The sequence below is a fragment of the Symphalangus syndactylus genome, chromosome 15, assembly GCF_028878055.3.
Source record: "Symphalangus syndactylus isolate Jambi chromosome 15, NHGRI_mSymSyn1-v2.1_pri, whole genome shotgun sequence".
Taxonomy (NCBI): domain Eukaryota; kingdom Metazoa; phylum Chordata; class Mammalia; order Primates; family Hylobatidae; genus Symphalangus; species Symphalangus syndactylus.
In genome coordinates this window covers 79,653,576-79,681,428 of record NC_072437.2, presented here as the reverse complement: position 1 = coordinate 79,681,428, position 27,853 = coordinate 79,653,576, and the positions used below count along the sequence as shown (strand labels likewise).

The window sequence follows — 27,853 nt, the reverse complement described above, 5'->3', positions numbered from 1 at the left end:
CTGAAATTTGAACCTAGGAATGTTCCAGACACTTAATGATGTAACCAGTGCGTGAATAGCACCAACTAAATAAGAAAACCTGAAATAAGCAAAACTGAAAAACCAGATTACAATGAACTTAAAAATCATAAGGAATTTCCTCAGGTAATCAGAAAAAAAGTTAAAAGGTTTAAATTGAATCAAATCTCAACATAAATTTCAATTGAACAAGTCTGCCTTAAAATTTTCAAAACTGAAAAACTTTAATTCCCTATTTTACGAAAAAGTCTAATGAAAAACAAACCATCATTGCACGGCTTTGAAGTCTCTTCCTCTTCTAAGTGCTCAAAAGCAGTGACAAAGTCATCCTCTATGGATGACACAGACTGGTTAGTATCATCATCATCTTCATCAGTGGTCTCAAGTTGGTGCTTTTGATGCAAGAATGTGTCCAAGGTATACCTTATACCAGTAGCATATTTACTTAGGAGACTAAAGATAAAATCAATCCTAAGTCTTGGTGATGTAGGTGACACTCTCATGACACAAAGCATTCCAGAAGGATGACTCTTTGGAAAGATAAAAGATAATAAAAACAATTTTAATTTCAAAAACAAAACATCATGAAGTAAAGCCTAGATATAAGACAATCTCAGAGAAAAAAAACAAACAAGAAATTCATGCATCCTGAAAAGCTCCTTGGTTTTGTAATGTTTACTTCTTTATTCTTTCTCTACATTTTCCACTTTCCAGTCCTTTTTTCTCCCATCTTCTTTTATCCAGGTATTCAAATTCTACCTAGTCTCCTGAAATGTTATGAAACTTACTAACTATCCATTCCTTTGAGCAATTATGTTTTCCTGTATTACTGTACAGCCCTATGATTTTCCTTAATCATTCACCTATCTCACTAACTATTATAAATTGTCTGGGGTCAGCAACCAAGTTCTATTTTCTTTTATTTTTAATCCCATTTTCCCGTAGTTTCAAGTATGATGCCATCTTCTTCCTATCACAATTGTTAAAAGTCTACTCCTTTTACTTAAATTTCCCTAGTATTACAACTTACAACGTTTATAGCTTTAAAAATACAAGTAACCAGATTTTCCCCCTCAAACTACTTTTTTCAAGTAAATACTGATGAAATGATTTACTCAAAAAACTAGAAATCAAATATAATAGCTTATCACTCCTTATATCGTAGCAAATAAAGCAAAATAAATACGAATAAAGAACATAATTAAGGAAATGAGGCAAGCAGTTCTAGTTTTATTGGCAGACCTTATAAAGAACAACACAGCAGTTTTTTTAAAACTAAAATAATCCAAATTTTAAACTTTCTGGTTCAATTGTATATGTCTTCTCTCTTAGAATGCAAAGCATTTTCTCTGATGCATTATCAACAAAATCATACTTGGTAAAGAACTAAATGCTGAATATTATAAAACTAACCACCTATAAGAAATGGTAACATTTTTATTTATAAAGAACACATCAGATGTCCACTTTACATGGAATTTTTTTAAACCAGAAAATGAACTGAAGTACATTCTCTAAAACATATAGCATAACATTTATATAAATTTGAAATTGGCCATAATAGGGAAAAGTCACTGTAGCCTATACAAAGGTATAAGTAGTTCAAGAAATCCAGAAATAATAAATTTTCAGAAAAAGTTAACATGTACTTGCATACCATCTACAGAACTTCACAGTTGAAAAATATAATTTATAAGATATGATCAAAATTATTATATCCTTCAGGGATACCAATGCTTCATGAGTTAGATTTCTTATTAATCATATTTCCTTGAGGTACCATTTTAAAAAAATAAATGTCATCCAAGCATTTAAAAGTTTAATCATCTTTATCAAATATAGTAAAATTTGCCCTAAAAATCTCATTAGAAATTATCTACAAAAGTTACCTGATTTAGAGGATCACTGCTTGTATCTGATGGTTTATTTATATTCTTCATACAAATAATTTCATTTTCATTTAGACTGCAGAAGTGGAGTGAATTCAGAATATCTGGAAGTTCCAAAGAAACTGCAGCTAAATCCTAATTGAAAATAATAACAATAAGTAACACTGTAGAGTAACACTTTTGTTAAGGTTCCTATAATGTGGACCCTATCCAAAAATTTTAAGGTCTACTGGCTAGTAAATTTCCTGGTTCATAATAGCTAACATATATAGTTTACTATTCACAGATAAGTTTTCAAAAATTCAAAAATAAAATATACTAAAATTATTAAATACTGGCTATCCCTGTAGCCTTTAAAATGTATTGATATCAAGCTATAAAAAAAATTTTACAGGGTACCTAACACATCCATGACAATTAAGCATTTAATAGTTTTTAGCAATGTCAACATATAGGTCTTACTTAACTTTATGAAATTTTTTTCATACAAAATTTTTTGCTAGAGAATGTTCATCCCAAAAACTTTTTTTTAGCTCTGTACAATATAATCCGTTTTTCTATCTTTCCTCTCCAAGGTATTGTATTAGACTTTAACTGATAATTTTAATGACGATTAAAGGAAAAGAAAATTGCTTTTATTTCTTCTTCTTGTTTGCCCTTTATACACAAATATTTCACCCAGCTAAAGAATTATTAAAGTCTTTGACCCTTTGTAGAGTACTTTCCATTATAAACATGGTTTTATCAGTAACTCTTAAAGGAGAAGAACATCATTAAAGAAATATCTTGGAATATTTCTCTTTCCAGCTATGTATGTTCTCAGGAATATATCCTCTCTTGTTCCTTCTGTCCAAATTATTTCCTTCAAGCAAGGCCACAATCAAAATATACAGCAGAGTTTTTGTCCATAATCACCTGATATGCATTATTCAGAAAGACCTAAAAAATGTTATTTCCTCCTCTATGAGCAGACACTTTACTGCCACAAAAGGAAATATGTAGAAATCACGAATTTTTAAGAAGCAACACGAGGGAAAAAGAAAAGCATGCCTATCATATATACAGGAACTTCAACCACTGTTTATGTAACTGTGAAGCTTTCCTTTGCTGATCCCAATCTCAAATATCAGTCCCTCTGTCAATAACTGCCTAAATCAAACAGGCTAAATTATTGCATTGGCCAATTGTTAATTTTTACAAATCTTACCTTTTAAATTTAACTCAATCTTAACTAAAAACATAAGAATTTTTACGGTTAAGGTCAAAATTATTAAAGCCATCAAAATAAACAAACAAGTCATACATTCTATATTATACACAGAATGGAGAAAAAGTCAGCCTGCGGTTTGCAACCTTCTCAGATAAATGACTTTTGTGGTCAAACCTAAAGCTGATTTCCATGACAAGAATACTCAGTAAAAATGCTAAAATTGACCATACCTGTATATGAGCAGCATCTGTCTCTTCATTAAAACCCAGAAATGTGACCTGAGTAAAGAACAAATAAACCTCCATTAATTTGAATTTTTAAATCTTTCAGGCTGGTGACAGAGCTGACAAACAGGAAAAAACAGACAAAGCATTAAAATGCTGTGTGCCTTGAAAAGGATTTTTTTCAAAGATGGGCCAAAAATATTTTTCACCAAAGATTGGGCTCCAAAATGCAGTTCTTAAACCTCATCCATTCTCCCTCACTAGCAAGTTCAGTCAATTCTAACCCCAAAACATATTTCAAATACATCCACTTCTCTCCATTCCCCGGCCACCCTTCTCACCTACACTAGTACAATCCTCCCCCACCTGGTCCTATTACCATGCCACTTCCCTATTCAAACTCTTTCATGCTTCCCATGGCAAAATCCTAAGTGGGGTTACCTAATGCTTTCAACCTTCTACCATTTTCACTTACACACGAGCTCCCTTTCTGGGTCTGGAACACGCCCTGTACATTCCTGCAAAGGACTTCACAGTGGCGCCCTCAATCTGGATCTCTCTTTCTTGGATGGTTACATGCCTGGCTTCTCCTCATTCTTCAAGTTTCGATGCAAGTGTCACCTCCTCACAGAGGCCTTCCCCCTGGGTAGACTCCTGAGGCTACTTCTTCATTGACTCTGTGATACCACCATTTATTTCCTTCAATATCCTTATGCAGAGATTACTCTGCAGAACTTTATATAAACAGACTTTCTAAAGAATATCTAATGCATGAAGAACTGTCACATTATTAAGTAAAAAGGACAAGTCACAGAAAAATGACTTACAGCATGCATACAATTTCAACCTTATTTTTAAAAACATATGTATGGAAAATAATACTGGAAGGCAATACACCAAACTATAAGCAGTGATTAACTCTGGATGATGGAGCTATTTTTTTCCCACTCTTCTCCCCTCTGCATTTTTTCCCTAAGTCATAAGATCAATGATAGTCATTTTCTTTGTTCTACTTTGAGTATTTCTTATTTTTCTACAAAGAATATATACTGGCCAGGTGCAGTGGCTCATGTCTGTAATCCCCGCACTTTAGGAGGCTGAGGTGGATGGATCAATTGAGGCCAGTTCAAGACCAGCCTGGCCAACATGGTGAAACCTCGTCTCTACTAAAAATACAAAAAATTAGCCAGGCATGGTGGTGCATGCCTATAGTCCCAGCTACTCAGGAGGCTGAGACAGGAGAATCACTTGAACCCTGGAGGTGGAGGTTGCAATGAGCTGAAATCATGCCACTGCACTCCAGCCTGGGCAACAGAGCAAGACTATGTCTCAAAAAAAAGAAAAGAAAAAATATATATATACTACTTTTATAACCGGAAAAAGTGTTATTTTTTACATTTATATTCTCTATGTATTTGGCATCATAGTAAGACATTTTTTCCATTTAAAGACAGTGTAGTAAACTGTCCACTAAGCAACCACTGTGGCTAAAAAAATACAATACTTAAATGACAGCAATATTAATAATCGATTCTCAAGAATGTGGGGACAATAGTATAGTCAGAATATATAGCAACACTGAATATATTTTCAATCTATTTCTGATGATTCAGAAGCAAGTCAGAATCTTATATTACTCTGAGATCTGTATTCTGATTAATTATGGCTATTACTTCACGTAAGTGTTACATACAGTTAACTTCTAGGCATCTAGGTGAATTGCTAACCTCTAGGAGCCTGTCTCCTTATCTATAAAACTTAAGGCAATACAACTTCCCTCTCATAGTTGTGAGGTTAACTGGATAATGTAGAGGAAAGTGCCTAGCACATTACAGGCACTCAATAACAGATAGGCAAATAACTAATTTCCTTCCTTTATTTGAAAAGAAGTGCAACAGAAATTCCATCTATTATTTCAAGTTTCCTTTACTGAATACAAAAGAGAAAATAAGCTGGCATAGGGTTTTGAAGATGCCAGGGGAGTTTTATATTTCCCATTGGTCAAGAAAGGCCTCACCAAGGAATGTGGGCTTGGAAAAGCACTGCGACCTATCCGAGCTGGAAAACCGCTGGAGGACAGGACACAGGACATCATTTCATAGAAGATGAGCATATGTATTAGGCCTGTTATGTTCTGCCACTGTTTATTTGGAAACAACCAAGTAGATTAAGAGTGGCTTGGTTTTGCTAAAGTAAAATGAAAAAGGTTAGCAAAGAAAATAATAGTGAAATTAAGCTGACACAAAAAGAAGAGGATGAGGCAGCAGAACACTACAGGCCTAAAACATATGCTCATCTTCCTATGAAATGACATCAAATAGAGAATTTCTCAAGGAATATTAAAAAAATCATCCACCCGAAAGAGAGTACATACAGTCCCCAATTTATGATGGTTGGACTTGCGACTTTTTAACTTTACAATGGATTTATGAGGTCTTAAATGCATTTTCAACTTAGAATATTTTTGATGAACAATGGATTTATCAGGATGTAACTCGATCGTAAGTCCAGGAGCATCTATCTATAACCACGATTTTATTAGAACCCTTATTTCAAAATAAAATGTTTTAACTTCAAATATTCATCAGTTGTGAGCTGCAATGACCTAATACATCTCGTATTTGGTAACAAATGTGATGATGAAGTACAGATATATTATAGAAGAAGATCTTAACTCTTTTTATAGTAATAAATTCAAAGATTTGAAACACTGGATGTAGCAGAGAAATAGGTGAGCAAGGTATATTATCCTCAAGTAACAGAGTAAGTATCTTAATTTCAAAGATAAATTTATCACTACTTTTTCATTTTTAATCAAAGCACTGAATTTAAACAGTCAAGAAAATAACCCAAAAAATCAACATAAGAAACATGCATTTGCTTTATGTTTCAGAGTAGAAAAATTCATATTAAAGTATCAGTTACTGAATATAGTAGGCATCATCTAATATAATGCTATATATCCAATTAGTACTCTGCATAGAATAAATGTGCTCATTTGTTTGAATTCATTGTCAATTAAGAAAATTATTTTAGCCAATATTTAAAACAGGTACTTCTTTTTTTTTTCCCCTCTCCCACCCATAAAACGGGTTCTTCTGATACATGTAACAACAAATAGAGATTTTAGGCATTTTAAAAATAGATCATAGAGTCCTACAAAGATGCATGAAAATATGCTGTGCATTATTAGGAAAGGGTTTAGAAAGTAATATGTTAAACCTCAGTTAAATTGGCATGCTCATCCTGCTGTAAACAGTCCTCTGGTGTTACACTGCATAGCTCCTTCTCACTCCGCAATAAAGACTTTACAGACTGGAACACATCTTCACTGAAGCTCTGCAGGGGAAAGAAAAAAAGGTATTTTAAATTTATTTAATTCTAACACAAGGGTAAGAGATCCTGGAGACGTTTTAGATAATCACTCATTCTCTAACTAATATTCACTGGCACCTTTTGATACTGAATGTGGAACTCAATTCCACTGAGAAGAAAAGCTCCATTCAGCTGAAAAGGTTTAGGCAGAGTTTCTCATGCCCAAAGCACATACTACTGGAGCCTGGGCATTCAACTTACTAGAAGATCACGTGAGATCTCACACCAGGTTCACTTACTCTTACCTTACACTAAAACTTAACAAACTACATATCTGATTTCCAAGTCACTGGCATAGAATAGAAGCAACAATTTATATGATTGAATGAGATGATGTGGGAGCTATGGTAAGGTGCACAACAGTGATTACTCCTTTAACAACAGTGATTATTCCATTAACGAAGTTGGAGACAGAAAAATAAGATAATAATCCAAAATAAGGTTTTCCATGGATCTTAAGGAAGCTGTCTGATGAAAATGAGAGGGGATTCCAGATTTCAGGGTGAGATATTTGTCACAAGTACAAGGAAAAAGTTATATAAAGAAAATAGTGAGTATTATAGTCAGGCATAAATAGAACACTTATTTCCTTCTACCTTATGCCCCCTTCCACTGACTTGTCAATCTGCTCTTCAATCAGAAATGTCCTTAATTCCCAGTCTTCCCATGTAGAAATCCTATCCATCCCAAGACCTGTGAAGATTTTTCCATTCCTTAGTCCTAATAAATCTCTCTCAAAGTTCCTGCTGTATGTTGTGCATTAAGATCATTTAATCCAAACCAAAACATATTATAATTATTGGCTGGGCGCAGTGGCTCACGTGTGTAATCCCAGCACCTTGGGAGGCTGAGGCGGGTGGATCACTTGAGGTCAGGAGTTCAAGACCAGCCTGGTCAACATAGCGAAAGCCCATCTCTACTAAAAATACACAAATTAGCCTGGCATGGTGCCACGTGCCTGTAATCCCAGCTGCTGGGAAGGCTGAGGCAGAAGAATTGCTTGAACCTGGGAGGTGAGGGTTGCAGTTAGCTGAGATTGCGCCACTGCACTCCAGCCTGGGTGACAGAGTGAGATTCCATCTCAAAAACAAAAAATATAAAATTACTATACTCAGATTCTTTCCTACCCATTAAAACAAATCATGGAAGTCACAGACTGTGTTTCACTCACTTTGTTTCCCCATATTTCAGAACCTCACACTAGATTAACTCAAACAGCTGCAATCTTAATAAATTAAAATAAATGGAAATTTTTAGTCTAAGAGAAGAGGTACAAATATGAACTTAAAGAATTTATGATAAAAAGCTGTACTGTTACATTTGAATCTGACCTGTCATTACAAATTCGTAATTCTTTGAATACATGTACTACCTTTTTCCACTGAAAAGTCTTAGAAACAATGACCTTCAGTAGCAATGAGCATACTCAGCACCCAGCTTTTGGTCTCTAAATATCTATCACCAATAAAAAGAACTAGAGTTCCCTGGGGAAATGGCTGGTTCCAGGTCTGAGGCTGAGAATGTATGAAGCGAGCCTGGAACATCTAACTGTGCCAGAATGCAAGGAAATGCTCAAAAACTAATATGGTAATTTCAAAAAAACACAGAAGCCAGCTTCAAAGAATTCCCACTGGCCAAATATGGGACAACTTGGAATCAAGAAGAATGAAAATGGTAATGAATTATGACTACTGGATTAAAAAAAATCTGTGAGTCCATTAAAAAAGTCAGAGGAGCTCCTTTACCTAAAAATGCTGGCTAGTATGGACAGAATGACAAAGTTAGAAAACCCCATTTGTAAATTCCCAATGCAATTACTGATTTAGGAAAGGATTATCCATGTATCCTAAATCTACTGGGTTAAAAGCTGGAGAAAAGGACACTCATACTGTCTCAGAGGATCACCTTATAGTTTATTAAGTGTATTAATCATAAACAGATTATGTGCATTTATATTGGAGATATCTGGTGGTTATTACCTTAACCACCTAGTCAAGCCTAACATCAACAATATGGACTTCAGATCTGATAGACTGGAATGAACACAACATCACCTTTCAGGTGTCCTGTTGAATCTAATTACAGGGAAAAACAAATGAACCCAAATATAAAAATATTCTACAACACAACTGGCCTAGACTCTTCAGAAGATTTGCTGCATGAGAAAAGAACTTAGACTATTGGAATGGTCTAGAATGGGGAAGACCAAGGAGATACAATCCCCAAATACAGTGTGTGAACCTTGACTGGATCCTAGAAGAGAAGCAAGGAAAAAGTTACAAGGATACTTGAGACACAGGGAAATCTGTGTTTGGAATGCATGCTAGATGATGTTACTGAATTAATGATTTTCAAAGAGGTGGTAATGATACTGACATACTTAAAGGTATTATGTTAACCGAGGGTGAATCTGAGTGAAGACGATATGAGGTGTTCATTGTACTAGGTTTTTTTCCCAGCTTCTCTGTGGGCTTGAAAATATTCAATATTTTAAACAATTTTGTTTTCCTTAATAAATGGGGATTTTCACACTAATTTAGAAACAGGAAATCAAAACAGGAAAAAATATGTGAAATCTGAATGTGAACTGTCAATATAAACTCATGACACTGTAAGTGCAAAGGCAACTCCTAGTATCCAGATCTTGGTTTTTAAATACTATTCAGGGTTCTTTAAAAAAAAAAATAGCCAATTCCAGGTCTGAGGAAGGTAAAGTAGGTGAAATTGGGTCATCCTGTACCAAAAGGATACAACCAGAAAGTGAAAAAGCAATCAAAGTTATGAGCCTGAGACAAAAGGATATAGGCACCTACTTGGAGGGGCTCTCAGGTATCAATTTTGGAACAATTTGAGCAACTTAAATAGATGAATGAATGAATGACTGTAAAGAAATAAAAGGTTATAAAATATAGAACTGCAAAAATCCATGAGTCCAGAGCATTACAAATAAATTAGTGAATGAATGCGGGGAAATAAACTCACTTGCTACCATTGGTGTTAACTACGATGCCTTGTCATTAATCTGAAAACTGATAATTAAAGGGCATTTGCCCTGCCTCTATTGGAGATATTATATAGTTCATCTAAGGTGAATGAGGGAAGCTTTTCTTTAAGAATACCAGCAAATAAATGTGAAAGGAATGGTAGAATTAGGAAAATCACCATTCTGCAACTCCCATGAAATAATGAATTCAGGAAAGGGTAATCAAGGGATGGCAAAAACATTAGCTCAATGGTTGTTGGGGAAAAAAAAGGATATTTGCACACAGCCAAGTATCATCACAGATTATTTGCTAACCAAAAAACAGAAAATGTACTTTTACAATGGACAATTCTAGCAGGGTTATCACCTTTGTCAACTGATCAATCATAGCATCACTGATCATGGGAAAACCTGAAATTCTGTCCTCACATCACCCTATAAAGTATTCTTTCCATAAATGCTTAACCTGATCCAATTAAACCTTTAAACATAACTTCTACTTTACATGAAATATACAAGGGAGAGGATCAAATTAAGCAGCAATATGAGAAAACAACCAGACAAATCCAGATGTGGAACATGGTACGAGAAAACAAAACTAGCCTGGCCTATTCAAGATGTCAGAATTGAATATAACGAAAAAAAGGAAAAATTCTTTCAAACCAAAAGAAATGCTAAGTGCTAACTGCCAAAGGCAACAAAGAGACTAAGAGGCTAGACTGGATCCAAACGGGCAGAGTGAACTATAAAAGATATTTTGGGGGTAACACAGGAAATCTGAGTATGGCTGGGTATTAGATATATGGGAATTTATTTTTCTTGGATATGTTCATGGTATTAGTGTTATGTGGGAAGATGTTGTTATTTCTGGGAGAAGCATGCTGAAGTGTTCAGGGTGAAGAAACATTATGATCATAACTTGCAAATGGTTCTGCCTGAAAGTAAATACACACATACACAGACACAAAGCAAACAAGACAAATTATTAACTACTGTTGAATATGGGTGGTAGGTACGTGGGTTTGTGTGTGTATTATGCTTTTAACTTTTTTATATGCTTGAAATTTTTCATAATAAAACGTTAGAAAAAATTACTAGGGTAGAAACTATAGCTATTTTTAATTTAGCAACATTAATTCCCAATAAATATTTCATGTAGCTCTATATTTAATGCAAATTAAAGTGAAATCTAAAGAATTCAAGTATATCTTTCAATTTCCACAGTAGCCAATAGGGAAGTGTCTGTCATTAAGATGCACCAAGATGTAGATGGTGGTGTATGTGTGTGCATAACTGTTTATATAAACAGTATGTAATATCTGGATTCACATACTTTTATCTAAAAGGGATTCCAATAATTCAAGTTGAATTCAAATTAAATCTTTACTGAGTGCCTAATATGGACAATACGGTGAATAACAAAAGACACTAACCGGTAATAATAGTATGAAATTTCAGCTGCTGCCTAATCCCTGAATCTCTGGCAATGTATGGGGTAAATATTCAAGTCAGGTAGCATCATTCTTGAAGACCAAGGTTATCAGTTTGCTATTATATTTTGTATATATTATTAGTTATAATTTTTAGTTTGAAGCCAGCAGTATAATCAATTTAAAGCTATGGGTCTAGCTGCTAATCTGAAAAAAGTATAATAAATACACTATAGTTTACAAAGTGTAGAAACAGAAAATATTTTTTATTGTACTTTTTTCAAATTTAAAAGTGGACCCATTAAATTTAAAGGTAATTTACCTCAAAACATATGGAGCATATTACTTAAAAATGTAATTGGCCAGACTCAGTGGCTCACACCTGTAATCCCAGCACTTTGCGAGACTGAGGCGGGTGGATCACGAGGTCAGGAGATCGAGATCATCCTGGCTAACACGGTGAAACCCCGTCTCTACTAAAAATACAAAAAAATTAGCCAGGTGTGGTGGTGGGCACTTGTCGTCCCAGCTACTAGGGAGGCTGAGGCAGGAGAATGGCATGAACCCAGGAGTCGGAGCTCGCAGTGAGCCAAGATCACGCCACTGCACTCCAGCCTGGGCGACAGAGCAAGACTCTGTCCCAAAAAAAAAAAAAAGTAATTAACATAGTGTTTAAGGATAAGTTTACTTTCTATTTTGCAGGCATCTTGTAGATTTAGAAACCATCCTCTTAGAGTTAGCAGTCAAGCCTATACATCTTTTAGCTCTCTACATAAATGAATGGCAGGCCCAGAAGCTCACAGGAACACTGATAATTAGAATTTGGAAAGATTAGCAAAGGAGACAAGAATTACCATAAAAGAGAAGGAAACCAAGAAAAACACTATAATGAAAGTCAAATATTGTCTTAACGTGTAAGGATTGGTCAATGGTGTCATATAATGCAGAAGATGAAGTCCAGAAAAAGAAATAACAAAGACTGTTAATTATCTTCCAGGCTCCATTCTTCCCTTCTTTGTTTATGGGTAGTGTCTCCAAAGTTTTAGCAAAGACAAAAATGTCAAGAAATGGAAGGTTAACCAAATTGTTTTAAGAAAGGAAGCGAGGGGGTTCCTCCTTAGACTAGAAGGAAGAAAAGATTAAGAATTATATTTCGTTTGCTCATTACTGATTACCCAACATCTAACATATGGCCTGGCTTATAAGAACTCAAGTGTGTATTTGCTGAATGAATGAATGAATGGTAAAGCTAAAGGTATATAAGAAAGCTTACACCTGACAGCCTATATTGCAAAAAAGCAGATGGATATCTATGTGTAGAGAAAAAATGGGGAGAAATCACTCTGATCTTTAGGAAATAAAATCACTGTAATCATGATTTTGTATCACTATTTTCATACATGCCAATCTTTACAGTAGTTCAATGTTACTAATTCAAATAATAAGATTCATTTAAACAAAACATCATAGCTGTAGGACTTAAAAAAAAATAAAAATTTTAATTAAAACTTTCACCGAAAGAAACCTAATAGAGTGAACTTACTTTTCTGACAGATGCTTTAGTCTTCATGTGATTGTTTCTGAAAGTCGCCATAACTATTTTTTGTTGTATATAATCAATGAAGAGTTAATCCACAAAATACCTAAAGAAAACATATTAAAAGAAAACAACTTATTTATTAATCTTAACAATTCAGGCAATCATTTTGTGCTAAATTAATTTACTTTAACTCAGTCATTAAAAGAAAAATAAAAATGAAAACAAACAAACATAATCTGAGCCCCCCCCAATTTACTTGCAATCCAGCAAGAATATTTGAAAAATATATGAATATTGGTACCTTAATGAGATAGAAAATTATTATAAAAATCTTATATTTTGGTTCAAAATTATAAAATACTTTACACCCTTACCTATTCAATCTCACTGCCCTTTTTTATTGCAAAGCATCGAAGAGAAAGATTTGAAAAACAAGTTTTTTATAAAACATTTTAAAAATAAAAGCTTAAGTGGAGAATATTACAAAAAGAATTCCAACTTCCCTGCCTCCCAAAAGTCACTCTTATCTCTATGGCAACAGTGAATGCTCTTGACATTCTTATTTCTTGGGCAGAAGGGTTTGATAATACACGAATGAGAAATTTGCACATATCAAATTAGATAAATTCTTTATATAGGAAGTTTAAGAGCATACCATTGACAAAATCTCAGAAGACATCCAAGTCAAATGATTAACAGTACTTAACACACACACACCTGCCAGGTGAAACACTCAAAACTAAGTCTCAACTTTTTAAAGATGCTTTAACATCTTTGAGAACTTAAATCCACTCCAGGCATTAACCACTCAGTATCTGCATTTGACCACAGTATCTTGCCCATTCATTTAAAATCTATTTGTGCTAGATGCTGTGGATACAAGAGAAACAAGATAGATATGGCCCTCCTGCATTCAAAGCCTTCAAAGGAAAATGTCTTATCACAATAAAGAGTAGAAGTGGGGAACTAAATACTTTTTTAAAAAAATCAAATAAATAAAGATTTAACAAATTCTTAGTTTCAAGTATTTTCAGAAAATCAATCTGGTCTTATCAAGAATTGCCTAGTTGAAGCCAGGCACAGTGACGCATGCCTGTAGTCTCAGCTACTCGAGAGAGGCTGATGTGGGAGGACTGCTTGAGCCCAGGAGTTCAAGACCAATCTAGGCAATACAGGAAGACCCAGTTTCTGAAAAAAAACAAAAAACAAACAAAAAAAATTGCTTAGCTGAGGTTTCCAAGATATTTGGTTAACATAAATTTATACTATGAGATTTATACGCAAAAACAAACTTCAATCTAGCCCCCACCGTCAGAACTTTTAAAAAACTAAATTTTAGTGAAGTTCAAATTCTATATTCTTTTGCTATGCAGATAAGACTATAGCATGAGTGCACACACACACTTCTTTAGAGATTTCTACATTTTAATTTTTAAGCAAAGAAGTACAATTGTATTCTATTCTGAACTAAGACAAGCCCTAGTTAGTCTCTATAACAACAAAATCTGATTACTGAAATTGAAGCAGCATCATGAGAAAGGCTCAGCCTAACACAAGGAGTTCCCATCAGCACAAGGTAAAGGGTGATACCCCAGAATCCAGAAGAGGATCATGCATCTTCCTGTGCTGCCTCTTATTAGCTTTATTTCCTCTGGGTAAACTGCAATGTCTCTGGAACTTTTTCCTCAATGTATATACCGTATTTACCAGACAAGTTTACTGTGAGACTCAAATGAAAAATAATTATGGGAAGTACTTTGAAAACTATAAAACACAGGCAAAAGAAAACTTAAATATTTACCTATGGACCAAAATAATCAAGTGAACCAAAAATTATCAAAACAAGGTTTAAGTATAAAAATGTATAGTGGCCAAAGCAAAAAGATAATCCTTTTATTTGTCCCAGGCCACTTCACTCTCCTTTCTTCTCCACAGTGTTCTCCTCAACTGCCAGAAAGCCTCAGAGGCAAATGGGCTTTTCTCAAATGTAACATAAAACATAGAAGCCAGCATAAGGGTTCCAAGAAACCAGAGACTGTCAAAGAGGGCTCCTAAGTAAAGTGGCACCTGCAGGGCAGTTTTGTAATGCGTGTCAAAACCCTGGAAATACTTCTTTGTCTCAGCATTTCTGCTTTTGGGAATGCATCAAAGCAAATAATGATCCTAGAGCATCCAGCTTATTAACAAGGGTTCATAATGCACCAAGTGTTCTGTTTTGCTAAGAGGTTTATGTAAACATCTCATATTGTCCTTAAGACTACAGAATAGGACCCCAGTTTGACGATGAGAAAAACTGAGGCAAGAGGAAGCTTAGCAATTTGCCCAGGCCCACGCAGTAAATAAATGGAGGTGGGATTCAAGTCCAAATTTTCTAACTCCAGCACTGGGGCTCTTCACCACTCCTCTACAGTGCATAAAGGTTTTATAGTCTGGTTCATTACAACTCAATAGAAACAAGAAGCAATCTAGATGCCAGAAACAAGAGAGTAATTAAATGATCTTAAGTTCATTCCCACAATGACGACATGGCAGCCATTAAAAACAATACTGCAGGACAAAGGAATGGCACACCTTACATCACTTTCTCTGAGTCTGCTCCTAACCTTGCCTAAAAGGGAAGTAGGGAAAAGAGATAGGAAACAACAATTACCTTTGCAGCTGCTGACTAAAGTCAACTGAACAAAGATAAACATTAACTCCCAGGAGACTTCACCATCAAATAAATGGGACCAGCTATCTAAATGAGCTGCTCACCCTCAGGTGCAACAAGCACCTAAGGTAGAAGAAACAGTTTCAAAGTGGGGCAGGGAGAGGTGGGAGTGCTCTGAAACAACATCCGGGATTTGACAGGGCTGGCTACCCCAGTTCACTTTACTCACAATTTTCCTGAATAGCAGATCCAGATAAAACACCCTTATTCAAGATTGAATAATAAAGCAAATGGAATTCCATTATGGGATCTGTAAAGGAACACTGAAAAACAAACATATACACAAAAAGAAAAAATCCAGACAAATATAATCATGCCCCTGCGACTCACATTACCTCAGAATTCAGATCATTGTTTGAAATTAATGAAAGAGAAACAGTTTAATTCTATATTTACACTCTGTTTCACTCACGGAAGAAAAACAACTTACTGCCCTACTCCCCTACTTTTTCATTGAAACGTAAGTAAAATACTGTCTCAGGAAGAAAGAAATCTATTAGAGAATATCTGTGCAACATAAAAGTGAATCCAATATGAGATGATAGGACACACTTTTGTAAAGCAAAGAAAAAAATCATCTTTGGAAATGATGCAAAGATTGATGGGGGAAGAAAGGATAACACTACTAGAGCAGAATTTCTTTAGCATCTTATATAATTAGAGAGCACATCGTTTTTGACAGATTTCAGAAGAAGAACAAAAATACAGTACATTCACCTAAAATACATTTGCATTATGATAAACTTTTCATTTAGTGCTTTACTGCTTTGTGCCCTATTCTGGATGAAGAAACAAGAGTCCTAAGCAAAGAATAACTAAGTGCGTTATTTACAGTCAAAGAAATTAAAGTGAACCTACATGGCTTGGAAAAAAGCAGATGAGAGACAGGAAAGAGGCAGACAAGGCAAACAACTACAAAGTGAGCCACTATAGCTCAGGAAACACACAGAAAACTATCACTAAACAAGTGAAATCCCCTTACAAATAACAAAAAAAGCAGAACAGACATTGCTAAAAACAATGGAAAACCAAGAAGATTTTAAGAAAAATCACAGAATGCAAAAGTAAACAAATGAAAGCAATCAGAGAAACAATTATAAAGAATACAGAGAACAGCGATATAGGGCACTTCAAATAAATACACATATCCTTTAGTCCTGCTACTTCACTTCTTAAAATTTATCCTACATATATACTTGCACAAAATTCACAAAGATATGTGAGACTATTCACTGAAATAAAATGAAAAAACTGAAAATAACCCAGATGTTCATAATTCAAATAAATTCACATGATCATTACTCAGCTATTGGAAATAATGAGTTAGAGTGATCCATACTGGCGTGAAAGAGCAAGTTGCAGAATGGTGTAAATAGCATGCTCTCACTTGTAATTAAAAAAAAAAAAAAACTTGGTCTAGCACAGTGGCTCCCAGCACTTTGGGAGGCCAAGGCAGGAAGATCACTTGAGGCCAGGAGTTCAAGACCAGCCTGGGCAACATGGCAAAACCCCGACTCTACTACAAATACAAAAATTAGCTGGGTGTGGTGGTGGATGCCTGTAATCCCAGCCACTCGGGAGGCTGAGGCACAAGAATTGCTTGAACCAAGGAGACGGAGGTTGCAGTGAGCCAAGATTGTGCCACTGCACTCCAACCTGGGGCACAGAGTCTCAAAAAAAAAAAAAAAAAAAAAGAAAAAAAATTATATACAGACACAACTCTGACACACATATGTAAATATTTGTGCATCCATAGGAAATGACTTGAAGGAGGTACACTAAACTGATGCCAGTGGTCACCCATGACAAGTGGGACTTTTAAATTTTATAAAATGTCATCTATCTACAATACGAGAAGATGGTAGATCATTAAGTAAAATAAGACAGGTTCTGGCATATTGGCATTATCCCATTTTGTGAAAAATCTGTATAACTACATGTGTGTATCTATATATGTCATATAAAAGAAGACATACACTAGATGAGTACAGACATTGGTTTCATCTGGGTAGATACAATCATGGGTGTTTCATTTTGTGTCTATGTATGTTGAGTTTTGTACTTTTCTGAATGAATATAAATTCTTTTATAATTAAAAAATACATATTCTCCAAGTCTTTCCTTATCTCCTCTGACCTAAGAAATGCTCAAGTTGACATCACCTATTACTTGACCTTTTTTGTATCAGAGAATTAACCATGCCAGAGTCTGTGAAGCGCCTATCAACAATATTGCCATTATCTTGACTCTCTTCCTACTGCACTAGTTCTCAAACCTCAGTACATGTACACATCAGCTTATTTCTAACACACACAACTCCCCCACCAGAAGATCCAAATTCAATAGGTCTACATGGAACATTGGAATCTGTAATTTTAACAAGTGCCACATGTAATTTCCGGTTGAGAAAAACTTGTCTCTCTATATATAAATTTCCTTTCCTAAATTATTTCATAACTTGTTACTCAAATACTAATATTTCCTAGTCTTCATCCTTATCCTCGTCTCATTTTATTTAGTTTTTCAAGGACACTTTATCCTTACCTCTGGTTTTAACTATGCAAATAACCCCCTAATTTATTCTTCAGTTCTGTATATCTAATTTCCTATTAGACACTTCCAACTAAATATCCCAGTTACTCCAAAATTTGTATGTTCAAAAGATAAATAAAACTTTCTCCCTAAACAATCTCCTCCTGTATTCTCTATCTCAGTAAGAGCCATTAAACCAACCCCAACCAGTAGGCCAAGCTGGAAACTGGTCTTCCCCTCAATTCCTACAGACTACCTCGTCTAGTAAATTGCCAAATTCTGACCTGTCATTCTCCTAAACTTCTCTCACATCTACCCTCTCTCTTCCATCAGCTGAACTGCTACTTACTATTCACGCATCAGTTCAAAAACTTCCCTCCCTAAAATAGGCTTGGCTCATACCTCTCCTTTATCCCTCCTTGCCCAAACAGTAGCCACCTCCTTTGTGCTCCCTAAGTGGTTTATAGTTTAATCTTCTGGTGCCACTGTTTGCATACTTCCCTCCTGTTGTAAGTTCCCTGAGGACAAAAGTGTTTTATGTATTTTTACATAGTAGGCATTCAAACATCTGCTGAACTAATAAATAAAAAGTAACATATTTAAAGAATAAAGTTCAAAGCATGATGTAGTCTGAAAAACATAAAACAGAATAAAGAGCAAAGTATGTCTTCAAATATTTAAATGAGTATGTCTACATTTAATGAGTTTGTGAAAATATATTTGTGTTTCCAATAATTTCTACTTTATAGTATCTGAGATCATATTTAGAGTAAATGCTCCAAATACACATTTTGACCAAATGCCAAATGGCCAAGTGTTAAAAATTAATATTCTGTTGAATGTAACTACAAGAAAATGGGATAGAATATATATGAAACATTGGTTTTAAACATCAGACAACAGGCAACACGGGATTGTGATCCCTGAGAGAAGGGAAACACTGGCTGCCAGCTACTTCCAGGTCACAATACAGGGACAGGAAAGCCAAGCAGTCCGGTGGTTTCGCTGAGTTTTAAACACAGATCAGTTTGGGGAGACCAAGATGGCTAGAATGTACAGGGTATTACGCTGGAGGGAGAGCTGAAAGTAAGTGAGAGCCCTAGAGATAAACCATAATATATTCCACCAGAATAGAAAAACCTTGTAATAATTCAGGCAATGATAGACTCCTCAGAAGAAGTAGCAGCCTTAGTAGAAGCAGCCTTAGTAGAGACAATAATTCAGCACTACTTTAAAAACTATTCTGGACCCACACTAATAAATTCTAAAAGCAAGCCCTGAAACAATCCAACAGATTCTAAATAACTGAGCACCCCAACTAAATCTAACACACTTCAGTAATGTAATAAATCAAGCAAGCAACAGTATAAACTCAATGGCTGGCATACAATAAAAATTACCAAGCATGCAAAGGAAGAGAAAAATATGAACCATAACCAGGAGAAAAAAAGGCAATAAATGAAGACCTAGAAATGACAGTGATGATGGCAGGAACAGAAAACGGTTGTAAAACTATAGTACAAATATGTTCTATATACTCAAGAAGTGAGAGGAAAACATCATCATGATAAGGAGAGAAGGAGAAGATACAAAAGACACCAAAATTGAACTTTTAGAGATGAAAATTAAATATACTCTACTGAAACGAAAACCATACTGGATACAATTAACAGATTAAACTGGAGAAGAAAAGCTCAGTGAACTTGTAGACAATGTAATAGAAACTATCCGAAATGAAACATGGAGAGACAAAACTTAAAAACAAACAAACCTAAAGTGTAAGTGACTTTTTAAGCACCATAAAAGGTGAATAACTGGAGTTCCACGAAGAGAGAGATAGTGAGTTGAGCGAGTGAGACAGAGAGAGAGAAAGAGAAAGAGAGAGAGAGAGAGTGCGCGTGTGTGCACGCGCGCGCACGCACTGGGGAGGCAGGTGCAGAAGAAAAAAATATTTGAAGACAAAATAGCAGAGAACTTCCCAAATTTCATGAAAACCATAAACTGACAGTACCAAGGAAGCTCAGCAAACTCTAAGAATAAACATAAAGAAAGCCAAGGCAAATCATAATCAAACGGCTGAAAACCAGTGATAAAGAAAAAATATTAATTGACCAGAAAAAAAGTACACATTATATACAGAGGAACCAAGGACAACAGACTTCACATCTATATGAACCAGAAAACAAGACAATGGAGCACTATCTTCAAAGGACTAAGAAGAAAAAACAGCATCAACCCAGATATAATCAATGAAAATATATTTCAAAAATTAAGGCAAAATAAATTTATTCAATGAATAAGGGCCGTGAAAATTCACCACCAGTTGACCACCACTAGAGTAACTATGGAAAGAAATTCTTCAGGCAAAGTAAAACAATACCAGATGGAAACCTGAATCTTACACGAAGGAATAAAGAACATCTGAAATGGTAAATATGAGGGTAATAGAAGTTATTCTTCATTTTTCAATCCCTTTTAAACAGTTAAAATATAACCTTAAAAATAGTAACAATGAATTAGAGGGTTTAGGACAGACATATTGATAAAATGTATGACAAAATAGGATAAAAATGTGGCAGGGGAGATGGAGACAAAAAAAGACTGTCATAGACTTCTACCTTAAATATGAAGTGATGTTATTTGAAGAAAACCTGTAATAAGTTATCTTGTAAATCCTAACACAAACACTAGAAAAATAGAATAATACCTAATAGGTGAACAGCAGAATAAAAGTGATGTTATCCCCCTTTTTGCAAATAAGGAAGCTAAGTTCCTTTCTTGGGTACAGACCTGTTATTTGACTTACAAAATCTAAAACTACTACAGCTATCACATACTATTTTGTTTTTCAAAACAACAGTCAATCATACAAAATGATTTTAGTATGTCTTAACATCTATTAAGATATTTGCTTTATAGTTTCTGCCTTTTTCCTTTTTAATCCTCAACCTCATTCCTGCATTCACAATATATATGTTGTTCTTACTGCTACAGGGTTTCTCAACCTCAGCATTACTAACAGTTTGGGTCAGATAAGTCTTTGTTGTAGGAGGCTGTGTATGCGTGGTAGGACACTTAGCAGCTTCCTTGGCCTCCACCCACTAGATGCTGGTAGCACTCACTCAGTTGCAGTAACCAAAACTGTCTCCAAATACTACCAAACATTTCCTTGGGGGGCAAAATCACCACTTGCTCTATTTTAGCACTTTAGACTACAGTGCCTTATGTAACAGTTAAATGTCTACATGTCTGTGCCCTGCATTGGACTGTAAGTACTACCAACGTTCAACACATATATTCACCACGCATCTAAGTAACAGTGATTGAGATACAACAGTGAATTTCATTCCATCACCATGCCTTACTCATCTCTGCATTCCCCAAAGGCCTTACTCATAATAAGCAACCATACATTTACTGAAGTGAACGAGCTGTACGGTGAAGAGAAATTTCATCAATGACGTGAATGCAGACAGGCATTTGGTGTCAAAAGCAACATCACCAAATAGAAAATAGTTAGGGCCACTTACCTAACGACTTTTTACAAAATTAATCCAAGGATATTTGTTCTGTCACCTTTGTTTTCCCAAACAGTCACAGAGAAAAATTATTGATTTTTCAACTGCATTCCAGATTGAGATCTACTTATAAGGTATGTTTGAGCCCAACTAGCCATTAGTATTGAAAGGAATAACATGGGTCTAGCTGACAAAGTACTAAGTGTGAATGGCTATTGACTTCAAAACTACCTATTCAGCAACAATAAACACAACTTTTAAAAACAGCATGCAACAGTCCATTGTTAGAAATTAATTAGAATAATCAGATGAATGCAGGAGGATAAAACAGTTAACATTTCATAATAAAAAACTCATTAGACCTACATTTGAATAGTTTTAAGAAATCACTGTAAAGGATGTATGCCCTCAAATGATTATCTTAGTTTCACTATTGATGTGCAGCTGTAATATATTTGACTTTCAGAAATATTCAACAACTGATTTATAATAAAACTATGTATACGTGTATGGCAATATTATAAGGATGACATGCTATAATTAAAATGCTATGTAATTGAATACCTACAAAAAAATGCAACGACAAAAAAACTAAAATCTTGAGATTGTGCTTTCAACATGAATATGCTTCCTAGAAAATGGAGTAACATTCTTAATCTTGTACATAGCCCTATCCACAAGATTATTTCTAACAGAAAATATGTTCAGAATTTTAACCCAGGAACACATTTCTTTTTATCAGTGACATCTATGACGCCATGACTCTGAGTATATTGCTGAAAAGGCATTTAAGTAGCTCTTACAAATATAAGGATCTATCCTAAGCGGCCAGTAGCCAAAGTAAGTCAACAGATCTACTTTGCAGATGGGCCAGTCATAGGAAGCACCCAAAAGCCCACACAGAACCTATTAACTAACAGGGCATATTACAGCATAAAAAAAGAATGTGAAAAATAACTTTAAAGTTTCAAGCCTGGCGTGCTGAAAGAAAATTTTTTTCTTTGCAAATTAGAAGGTAACTGGAAGACAGTGTTTTATATCAACATAGGAATATCCAAGAGGCTGGATACAGTGGGCGCATACCTGTAATCCCAGCACATTGGGGGGCCAAGGCAGGTGGACGGCTTGAGCCCAGGAGTTTGAGACCAGCCTGGCCAACACGGTGAAACCCCATCTCTACAAAAAATATAAAAATTAGCTAGGCATGGTAGCACACACCTATGGTTCCAGCTACTCAGGAAGCTGAGAAGGGAGAATCGCTTGAGCCCTGGGAAGGGGAGGTTGCAGTGAGCCAAGATTGCGCCACTGCACCCCAGCCTGGGTGACAGCGCAAGACCATGTCTCAAAATATATAAATTATATAAATAATAATACCCAAAAAAAGAACTAAAAATTAAGAGATTTACTTGGGGTCAGAGCTGGAGATGTTACACTAGGAATAATCCACATGTAGAGAACCTGAAAGCTGGTCTCAGAGACTGGGAAAGAACAGAAATTCAAGAGAGCATCTATGGAGACAACCATGATAAAGGGTTCCAGGGCCGGTATAAAAGGAACCACAAATAAATGGCAGTCAGAAAGACAGGTGAGGTAGAGATTTAGAAGAATTTAGTGTCACTGAAGTCAAGAAATGGTTTTAAGCATGAGTGGTGAGCACTAAACTTCTAAACCTCTTGAGGGCAGAAATTCTTTCCTCTCTCAACATGACCAGAAGCCTGTATCACAGTACTTGCCACACGGTATGCTCTCGACAAATACTAATACTGTACCCTTGCATTGTGCCTGCCATATGCCAGACACTGTTCAATTGCTTTACATACATGAATTCATAATTCTCACCACAGAAGGTGCTATTATGCCCATTCTACACATAGGGAAACTGAGTCATCAAGCATTTAAGTAATTTGCCTGAACTCCCACACCCAGGAGAATCTGTCCTGTAAAGAGACTACTGGTTAGATCTGGTTAGAACATTACCAAGCTGAGAGCAAGTTCAATGCAGTGGTAGAGGAAGAACTCAAATTGCAGGATGTTAAAGCACACCTGAGGTATCCATCACTTCCTTCCTGTCCACTCTCCTTTTGTTAAAGATGTTGGCATGGCCAGTTTAAAACGTGCAGCCCTACAAACTTAGATTTGCGAGACAAATCTAAGTCTCTTCCTCATCCATTTTTCCCATTCCCATCTTTCCTCACTCCCCAGACAACTGTGCTAGAAGCAGAAACCTGACCAATTGGATTCTCTCTCTAGAAACATTAACTGAGACTTGGAGATGTTTGCTGAGAACCAAGTTGCATAGTCAGTGAGTCTGGTGCTGGCATCATGGCAAACCAAAGTCTCATGCAAATCAAAGTTTTGGGGAAGTGGAAACCAAGAGCTTTAAAGAGAAGGCCAATCTGAAAGAAACTGGAACAGACCTGTGGTGAGTAGCAGAGACATAAGACCATGTGCTTCCAGACAAAAACTCGAAGAGTAACTGCCTGAAGACTTTCTGGTTCCCAAAACGCTGAATTGGAATCATGCAATGGACTTCAGCAGCACTGTATGACAAATGCTTTTTTTTTTTAAGTAGGCTAATTAAATTGGCTTTTTCTTCCTTGCAATCAAAGAATCCTCAAACCATTACGGGAGGTAAAAATAAAAACACTGAGTAAGCAGCTACTATGTGCTTCGCACTAACTTTTTGAGGTGGGTATGAAGAAAATAAGGCTCATTTAATTAATAGACCTGACTCCCAAACCCACACTCTTTACAATATACCTCATTTTCAGTCAAGTAACATCCGCTCTGTTCCAGGCCTCTACCCCATTTATTTCCCAAGAAACATTCTCAGATTATTCTAAAAATGATAACTTTTCTCCTTTCACCATGTCCAGTCTCCAATCTACAAATTTCAAATGCCTTTACTCCAGAAGTTTTTTGTTGTTGTTTGTTTTTTGAGGCAGAGTCTCGCTCAGTCGCCCAGGGTGGAGTGCAGTGGCGCGATCTCGGCTCACTGCAATCTCCGTCTTCCAGGCTCAAGCGATTCCTGTGCCTCAGCCTCTCGACTAGATGGGATTACAAGCATGTGCCATAACACGTGGCTAATTTTTGTATTTAGTAAAGACAGGGTTTTTCCATGTTGGCCAGGCTGGTCTTGAACTCCTGGTCTCAAGTGATCCACCCGCCTCAGCCTCCTAAAGTCCTGGGATTGCAAGTGTAAGGCACCAAGCCTGGCCCAGAAGTATTTTTTTAATAACCTTTTATATGTAAGGATGACTGGCAGAATCAAGACATCTGGATCTTTCCAGCCTGTTTTTAAACTGATGAAGCATTTTTCTTTCTCTTCCCCATATTACCAGCTCATTGACCCTTAACTCATGCCCAGGTTTAACCTAAAGCTTTTCTCGACCTGTCCTCACCCTTCAATCCTTCCAGGTAGTTGATTAATAAAATGCAGACCACAAGACAGGAAAAAAAACAAAATCAGTTACCCTATCCAAAGTTACTTCAATTAGTTTCGAAAAACCAAACACCACACATCCTACAAGTTTGAAACCCTTGCCAAAAGGTTATGAAGACCAGCCAAAAAATTTATTTTTCTATTTCTGAAAATTAGTTTGCTAAGACGGAGTAAGAAGGAATTTTTTCTAATCAACACTGGTCTCCTCTGCCCATTCACAAAGATATTTTCTAAGTCTTTCACATTTTTGTCACGTATAGACAGAATTCCTCTACCTATTTACAACTGGCAGTTTCTCTTAAAACGGCCTTTAATATAGTGTCCAAATTGGTTTGAGTTCCTTTTCCAGACAGTTCCTAAAATTAAAAAATAAAAAAATAAAAAAATTAAAAGTACCATATTTTTTCCAGCCTCTAAAAGCAAAAGAGGACTTCTTCATCTTCCAGACTTATCCCTGGAGTTCAGGGGGCTAGAGAAGGCTAGAGAATTTCTCACTATGGTTCCATGTCTTAGGCAACTTCCCATATTCTCAACAACTGCAAAACATCACTGGCCTAGGAGTCCACTGCTAGGCCCTTATCAATCTTGTCAATACTGCAGTTATGTGGGTACATACACTAGTCTCTAGCTCAGCTTGGGAACCCACTTCTTCCCTGATTCCCCTACATTCTTTGACCTTTCATAAATTACTGTTACAGCTACAATTAATAGTGACATTCACTGTCCACCCCTGGGTCAGTTTTGTCAGGAGGAACAACGACAACAAAAAATGAATAATCAGGGTACCGCTGGAAAAAGTAAATGTGTTTAAAAAAAAAAAAAAATCATTCAATTGCACTATTTTAACTGACACCAATCATGCCAGGCACTGGGCTGCCATCCTAAAATCATGACATTAAAAAAAATATATCTGTGCATTACTGATACCCCATTTTTTCTTAGTACTCCATATTTTGAGTATTTTCAGACATAACGAAATCACAATCGACATGACATTTCTAAAACAGTGGGAAGCAGCTAAGCAAAACGAGCATTTTGCAAGTGATTAAAAAGCTGAAAAGAGAACAGGAATTAACTCGTTTGTACTAAAGCTATTATGTGTCTCAGCAGTCTTTCTCACCATGAAACTCCTTAACATCTAAAGCTAAGCCACATCCAACTTTATATGGTTTTAGAAGACACAGAAAGCAGAGAAAAAAAACGAAAGCTGGTAATATAGGGAAGAGAAAAAATGTTAGCTTTTACTGTCATTGTCACCTTTTTTTTTAATACTTCGGTTACATCTACATATTTTTTATAAAGCAGCTTTGATGCCTGGATTAATAGCAGTATACTCAATCCATTCGGAATGCTTTATGGCCAGCCTTAAGCCATTAACAGCCTAGGAGGGTATCTGACAGCAAATCCAAGTATCAATACTCCGAGGAGCCGCTTGACGCCTTCCGTTTCTGTCACAAGATCTGAGCAGCGCCCGCTTCCAGGGCTCCGGGGTTCTGATAGTGAAGGATGCTGTTCGGGAACAAAGTGCAACGTCCTCCTAACCGCTGCAAATGTTCCTGTGCGCACACCACGAACACACACTAAGCACGCGCACCACGCACCCGGGGGGCCGTCTCTGAAGACCACCCCGGGGATGGAAACAGCCTGTCATTAAAAGGGGCGGCAGCTCCACCGCCACACTTAGGACCCCAGGAAGACGCGTCTCGAGACCCAGCACCTCCCTCTACTCTGGGCCGGCCGGGTGCCGTGAGTTTCCTCCCTCGGCCACGCTCCTCCCGCCCTCCTCCCTCCGCCATGCGAAGGCGCAGCTCTCGGGCGGCCCCGAAGCCAGAAGGGGGATCACAGGCAGGCGGAGGAGCTGGGGCGCCGGAGCCGGGCCGCTCCATCCATGCCGGCCGCACACCCGCCGCCACCCCATCTAAACGCAGCCTCCGCGGCAAGCGCGTCGGCGCCTGGCTCACCTGGGGGCCGCAGCCTCCGCAGCTCACGGACATGTCACCGGCCGCAACGACCGGTGAGCGAGCCGGGCAAGCAAGCTGGCCCCCTCCCGCGCTGACCCCCAACCCTCCCCCCTCCCAGCCCCGCGGCCCGCCCCCGCCCTGCCCACCCCTCGGCTTCCGCCGCCGCCGCCGCCGCAGCTCCGGCCCGCAACACCGCCTACTCTCCACGCCTCCCACTCTCTCTCGCGAGAGGGCAGCACGCCTCTCGCGAGAAGAATTCCGCGGCCGAGCCCGCGCAAAAGTGGGTGGGCGTTTAAAAAGGGAAAGAAGGAACAGGAAAAAAGCCTCCCCACGTGCTCCGGAGCAGCCCGCGGGGCAGCCCCGCTGGTCACATGACTTAAAGGGGGTCTCTCCATTGGCCGGGACCCGCTCAGCCTTGGGAGCTTTAAATTCGAGGGCGACCTACGAACCTGCGGCTGACGTCTTGCGCGCTTCCTGGTCCGTTGCCTTGGAAACGGCTTAACCCTTTCCTCTGGCAAGTCCCCAGGCCTTGGCTTGCTCCGCAGATTGGGTTTCAGGCTCTGTCTCTTTTCCGTCGACCCCTTAGTCTCAACAGCCTGGGGCCAGTTGGGCTCCTTCTTCGCCACAAGGCTAGTTTTGCTTTCTTCCGAATCCCGGGGCCCTTCCCAAAGTGGCAGCCCCACCAGATCCGAAGGCCCAAAGAAGGCTCATCCTTTCTGATGGCTCCGCCCCTTCTCCCAGCATCTCCGGGGAGGACCACTCACAGCGCACCGGGCAACCGGCCCTATCCCAGCCAAGAAGTAGTTTCCAGGGTTCTCAGGGCCCTAGTGCTCACCCCGATGTCTTTGCATGGTATGGAAATCGGAAAGTAAAGCTTTGGTCACTGGGAAGCCTAGCCAGAGATGAAAAGCTGTTATGCTGATTATTTTCACCTAAAATCGGAAGGGCCAGCCCAGTCAAATTGCTCTGTCTCCTAAAGGGCATCTGTTCCTCAAGAGTGGAAACACCTGGCAATAAGAAA

The 27,853-nt window shown here is 37.3% G+C and overlaps 1 protein-coding gene across 6 annotated transcripts in view; it reads right to left on the bottom strand.

Moving 5' to 3' along the window:
* AKAP11 (A-kinase anchoring protein 11) overlaps positions 1-27,594 on the bottom strand; it is a 52,065-nt gene extending 24,471 nt beyond the window's left edge. For 2 of the 6 annotated variants that reach the window (XM_063619087.1, XM_063619089.1), the window contains exons 1-7: positions 26,833-26,957; positions 22,513-22,605; positions 12,673-12,772; positions 6,564-6,680; positions 3,348-3,395; positions 1,908-2,042; positions 284-548 (exon numbers count right to left, since the gene is read on the bottom strand). In XM_063619087.1, coding sequence (XP_063475157.1) covers positions 284-548; positions 1,908-2,042; positions 3,348-3,395; positions 6,564-6,680; positions 12,673-12,723 — 616 coding nt within the window. In that variant the 5' untranslated portion in view covers positions 12,724-12,772; positions 22,513-22,605; positions 26,833-26,957. Of the gene's footprint in view, positions 1-283; positions 549-1,907; positions 2,043-3,347; positions 3,396-6,563; positions 6,681-12,672; positions 12,773-22,512; positions 22,606-26,832; positions 26,968-27,281 lie in introns of those variants that run through there. The other 4 variants (XM_055244051.2, XM_063619088.1, XM_055244050.2 and 1 more) reach the window with 2 other exon arrangements.
* Between the last annotated feature and the right edge of the window lie 259 nt (positions 27,595-27,853).